The 6000-nt window shown below is 43.5% G+C and overlaps 1 protein-coding gene across 3 annotated transcripts in view; it reads right to left on the bottom strand.

The window, feature by feature from the left end:
* The window catches only part of Adgrb3 (adhesion G protein-coupled receptor B3), a 772331-nt gene extending 766713 nt beyond the window's left edge, over positions 1–5618 (bottom strand). For all 3 annotated transcript variants that reach the window (XM_055606172.1, XM_055606179.1, XM_055606163.1), the window contains exons 1-2: positions 5499–5618; positions 1993–2764 (exon numbers count right to left, since the gene is read on the bottom strand). In XM_055606172.1, the coding sequence (XP_055462147.1) occupies positions 1993–2749 (757 nt within the window). In that variant the 5' untranslated portion in view covers positions 2750–2764; positions 5499–5618. The remainder of the gene's footprint in view (positions 1–1992; positions 2765–5498) is intronic.
* Positions 5619–6000: the final 382 nt, after the last annotated feature.

A 6000-nucleotide genomic window follows, 5' to 3' on the forward strand; every position in this document is an offset into this window, starting at 1 on the left:
TTATAAAATTCAAGACGAACATGTATTTGCCTATGCAAGTATTTCCTCCTCATTTTTACAGCTGATTAGCAACAAGAAATATGTGATTTCCCACATGCTTTCCAAATACAATGCCTACAGCCCACTCATCTGCAAATCAAATGTGCATCTCATGCAGCTTCTACACATCCTATGCTTGCAACCAGCAGCATCCCTGAAAAGCATGCATAATGAGCTCACAACTTTTCCTCTGTCACTTCCATTTGAAAACAGGCTGCAAAACTACACTAATTCTCCACATTAGATCTGATCAGGGGTCAAGCAGATTACCAAGTTTCAGCCACTGAAGAAATACATTGATAATTCTCCTTTAAATGGCAAGAGGAAAAACAAAGCTTAGCCTCTGATGGTAACCGTTTTCCTAGGCAGCTTGTGGCATCACGGTTTCTGTGTGTACTGTAGTTCTCATTCTAGGGGACACTAATGAGTTTTAAATGGTGTTAAATACCATCCCTGCAGTTGTAAGTGCTTCTCTGGGATTTTTTTTTACTAGAGAAAGGAACTCCTGTAATTTAAAACTACTTTGTTTTCTTCAGTCACAGCTGTTAACAAAACACTGACCTGTGGAAATCTGAAAAGGTTTCCATCCCTTTCTGGCTGCCATTAGCCTGCACTTATTTTCTAGCATCTTTTTTTCCTTGTGCCATTGCTCTTCCATAATTCCCATCCCCCAAATTGCAGCCAGCAGAGAAACAGCATTAAGCTGTCGAGGCTCCTCCAAATAACCCCCACCCCTCCTTCCCTCTTGCTGGCTCCACTCTCCTACAAAGCCTTGGCTACCATTAAAGAAAATTTTCCAACAATGTGTCAATTTTATATTGGCCACAAAGACAACTTCTGTTGGGGGAGGGAGAGGAAAGAGGGACTGGAGCTTGGCTGTCCCTTTCCACAGACTGGGATCTTTGTGGTGATCAGAAAACATTTCCTGCATAAGAAATCAACACATTCTCTGGCCACAGGGCTGGGGGACAAGAGAGAGTATGCACCAGCTCTGTCCTCTAACAAATGAAGCAGAGCTATTAACCTTCCAAGCAAAAGTCATTTTCTCAAAATATGCCATTATTTCTTGCATTATTAAAAATAATCCACACTCTCAAATCTCCTGCTAGCTCCCCCTCTGAGGATGGGTGAGAGCTACAAGTCACTCATACTTGAGATTCTTCCTCCACATTTCCGTTGCACTGTTTCCCCCACACACTTAGCTCATTTCTGAGACATTCTCCTCTCTCTCTCCCCTCTCTCTCTCCCTCTCTCCATATATTAACAAAGGAAAAGAAAGTAGCAAGACTTGCAAGAGGGAACTCAGTTAGTTTAGAATCTGTACGTAGTTTAATTCCCTCCATCCTGCCCCTTCTGCTGGTGACTGCAGAGACTCAGGGAACTCTGGATTCCATTGTACTTCCCTTAACTGGTCAAAGAGTGTGCATAGTGATTTATTGTGCAAAATAACTCTACACAAAAATAAGGACCTTTGTAAAACTGGTCTCTCTTGATTTCAGGAAAAGGTTGTTCTCGGGTTATGGGGGAAAAAAGGAGAGAGAGAATAAGACATGGGTGAAAGGGAGGGAAGAGGGCGTTTGCTGGGCTTGCATATCCATTTCACACTTGAAGCATGTGTAGATTCCCTGGGCTGCAGCCTGAATAAAGGCACACTTCTTCCTCCTAACCAACCCCCAGCAAAACTGACTTCTTTCAGTCTCCTCTTGAATATGCCACCCCTACTTCTGCAGCACCTTGCTGAGCTGCACATCTCCTCTGCTAGTCTCTAAGGTCACGGAGGCTAAAACTTCAGAGCCCTTCAACAGTGAAGACGGCAAATCAAATCACTTCAAAGTTGACAGAATAAAGGAGCAAGGATTCCGCTAGGGTAGTGAACCACAAAGGGTTACTTCCCTGCAAAGCCTCCCCTGCCCGCCCCCTAGCACCTAGTTCCCCCTTTCCTTTGGCACTTACCTTCTTTGGGTGGTCTTTTGGCCTCCCTGGTCAGGTTGCAGACCTGAGTCGTTTGCAGCTCCTGAGTCAGGCAGCCCTCCGTCTGCTCGTTCAGGGGTAACACGACGTTATTCAACAAAACCAGGGACTGCTCATCGATCCCCCACTCTCCCAAATGCTGAGGGCAGGTGCACTTTGTGTACATGATTCCACAGGACTCCGTTCTCCCATTTTCGGATTTTAAGCAGCTCTCCAACCAAGTGCATAAGACATGGCAACCAAACTGGCTTGGGCTCACCTTGTTCAAGACCAAAAACTCAAAAAAAGATTTCTGATCTTCTTCGCCCTTTCTCTGTAATCCTGGGAAATCAGTTGGAAATACCCGACGTATCTGAATAAAATTTTTATCATACTGTAGAAAAACAAAAGCATTCTTGGAATTGCAAAGTTGCATTATAGAATGGTTCTTTCTCAAAAGATCCTTTATTTTTTCATGGGAAAAATGATCAAACTGATAAGCCAGAAGGGAAAAGTGAGAGCAGCTAAGGTCCTTTTTGGAAAATTTCAGGTAAATGCTATATTTGGTTGGATCTGGATTTTCCAGCGTCCAAGTGCAGTTTGTAAAGTTTTTGGGAAACATTTCACTTACAGAATAGGATCCATAAATGACTCCCTTCACCAAAGTTGAACACCAGAAGTCTTGGGCAGCATTAAATCCAAACATAACCAGGAGATAGGTGGAAAATATATAAATCAGCAGGTTACGAACAGCCTTCATCCTATGTCATTTGGCCTGTAAGAATGGCAATGGAAGTGAAATGCAAGCAGAAGACCATAGGCATTGAAAAAAAAAAAACAAAAAACAAAACAAAACCTTTCCAATATTGCAGCCAGCTGTTTTCAAGAATTCAGTAAAAAGCCCTTTTTAAAAGAAGGGCAGGTGATTTTTATTTTATACTGCCAGGAAATTATCAGTTGCTGTGTGAACAGCGCCCTCACGTGGTTCTTGGCGATGAACAAAGTCTCAACATTCAATTTAAAAATACATTTAATAGATTATTAATAGTTATGTCCTAATTCATCCACCAGGATTTCCTGCACATCCATTATCATTCTATCAAGTGAAGCGGGAAAACGGGTTTTCCGAGTAGCAATAACCTGCATGTTAATTGCTGAGATACTGACTTCAGCTACACAACCTTTCCTCTCCCTCAGTCCTCTGCCTGCAGTAAACACCATCACACGAAATCTAATCTGATAATCTGGAAGCAGATGTCATCGCATTATTTCTTTTCTCTTAAATGCGAAAAGTAATCATGATAAATTATAGCCACAGCTTTACCAGCACAAATGATCATTTGTTCCAGATGGAACATGGTCTCCCAAATGCCCCTACTTGCCTTTGCAGGGGCCCCATGTGAACTGATGAGAAATTCCTGTGCAAAAACATGGGCATCTGTGTGGGTTCATAGGAGTTTGAAGCCATGATCTGGTAAAAGGGCACACATGGGGAGATGTACAGGAAAGACTTGGCACTCAGCATCGCCACTGAGTACGAGATCTAAGGCGGCCATTGCCTACGGCATGCCCTCCTGGGGTGCATAAAGTGGATCACTGTATTGGTATCTGTGTCCAAAGGCGATGTCAGGGGTCAAAAATCCCAGAACTGCAGTTAACTAGGCTTGCTTCGGTCTTTTTCCTTTTCCTTTTTAAAATTAAGGTAGTTTTAGCTAGAGTAATCTCTTGTAAATTGGGATTTATACATGGCACATGAAAAATATTAGCATCTTTTCTGCCCCTAGTTGATTTCAATTACTGAATTTCTGCCTTTTAAACAAGTGCTCCAGAGATCTTTTTAATTTATTTTTGTCCTGGCCTTGAGGAACCAAAGCATCCTTGATTTTATTTACCTCTCTAAGTTGCTACCCCAAAATAACTTAAATATTTTTCAGCTTGAACCCTTAGGAAGTTATTTCTCAGAATAAATGAGAGTGTTTTTTTGTTTTTTTGTTTTTTTTTGTTTGTTTGTTTGTTTGTTTAGCCTTTAAGCTGATAAAAGTGATGGTCAAGTTAATTTCAAAAGGCTTTAGGCTGAGGTCTCTTCCACCATTCTATAAGCAGAGACATACAGACAGAGGTATAGACAGTTAAAGAGTTTTCCATGCCTTCTCTGTCTGGTCCTCTCTGAAGCAAAGCACAAAACCTTCTTTGCCATTGCATAACACACCAACACATGCACTCCCAACCCAGTGACCAAAGTCCCTGAATAGATCTGCATTTTACAGATTATAATTCAAACCCTCTGTCTTGACAGAGGCCAAAAGAGCCCCAACTGTAAATCTCTATACAGCAGCAGTTTAAAATAACCCCAGAGCTGACAGGACCATCAGCACAGCGTTTTCTCTTTCAAACACACAGCTCAATGAGGATTGCTTTTCCCATTTGAAAAAAATAAAGGCAATGATCTTTTAGAGGTGAAAATATCCTTTAAAAATCTGGAAACAATCGTGTGTGTGTGTGTGTGTGTGTGTGTGTGTGTGTGTGTGTGTGTCCGTGCAGCACTTTGCAGGCAATGCAGGTCTGCGCAGTGTTCTTCAGGATAGAGTGTAGGCGTTGAAAGCCAATGTGACAGTAAGTGTCTAAATTAGGAATTCCAACCACGAAAGGGGGCTTCATTTTATAATCAGGAACTCAAAAGGAGGTCGTATTTCTTTTCCTTATGAAATCGGTATTTCTGCTTCCATTTATTTGACAGTTAATGTCTGCAATACTGTGCTTCTCAGTGATGAGAAAGAGTGGGAAATAGCTGATTTCACACATCTCTTGAGAGGGCACCCTTCCTGTAATGCTCTTTATTTTTAATCGTTCTTGCTGTACCAAGTCTTGTTTGTTTCTAAATAATACTAAATATGAATCATTGAACTGCCCCCCCTACACACACACACACACACACACACACACACACACACTGCAGGGCCTCTTCAAACAACTGTATATCTGTCTGAGGAAAATAATGGACCAGGGGTTGGCTAAGGGATGATCACAGAGGTCTCCAGAATGTTGTTGTATTTATTTATTTATTTATTTATCTGGCTGTTGCTGAGAGGCAAACCAGCACTGAGTTTAGCTATTCTCAAAACTGATCTTCTGGGTGACACTTTAGTTTAGCCGAACATAGACGGCGCCATCACTCCACTGATTTTTTTTTTCCCCCAACAGAAGACCCAATCCTACTCTATCCTAACTTCCTTTTAACCTACCCCCTCCCGCCCCCGCTAAAATTACCTCAATCACGCTCGAGTTGCTAGATTTTCTGGGTCTCTCTCCCTATTCCTTCCCATCCAGCACACCTCTTCAAAACCAGACTTCTCTTAACTTTTCAACTGCGGCGTTTAAGTAAGCTCAGAACCTCTCCATCCCTCTCCATCCGCCAGCAACAGCCTTGACTTCCCTCCCCCAAACTGAGCCCAAGCCTGTCCTGGGCGACCCCCAGAAGACAGAGGTGACCCCTAGGCCCCTTTCCTTACCTTCCACTCCGAAAGCTCCGGGAGGCTCTTGGTCTAAGACACCAGCACAGGCACACGTCCCAACAACAGTGACGGAGAGACTCCCCTTCGGTCCCAATCACCGTTGCCCATTTTCACCTCCCCGGCTCGGCTTCAAATATTAAGATTTATTATGGGGGGGGGGGGGGGAAAGGCAGGAAAAAAAAAAAAAAAAAAAAAAAAAAAAAAAGAAAAATATATATAAAGGGGGTGGGGGTGGTGGTACCCAGCGGCCAGAGCCTTGCGCCTTATCCAAGTGAATGAAGCCTTCAAAGGAGAGGCGGGGAGAGAGGCCCCCTGAAGGGAGACTCCACAGAAACAACAAACAGAAAAATGGAAGTGGATTAAGAGCGCAGATGTGTTTTCCCAAACCCACCCCCGCCCCAGCAAACGGATTGGCCAAGAAGCCAAGAGAGCGCTGAGAAGTGGCCGGCGGCGGCGGCTGGGGCGGCGGGCTGGTGGCAGGAGTGCTCCCGGCCGGTGG

The sequence above is a fragment of the Psammomys obesus genome, unplaced genomic scaffold, assembly GCF_907164565.1.
Source record: "Psammomys obesus unplaced genomic scaffold, mPsaObe1.curated_primary_1811, whole genome shotgun sequence".
In the NCBI taxonomy this organism is placed as follows: Eukaryota; Metazoa; Chordata; class Mammalia; order Rodentia; family Muridae; genus Psammomys; species Psammomys obesus.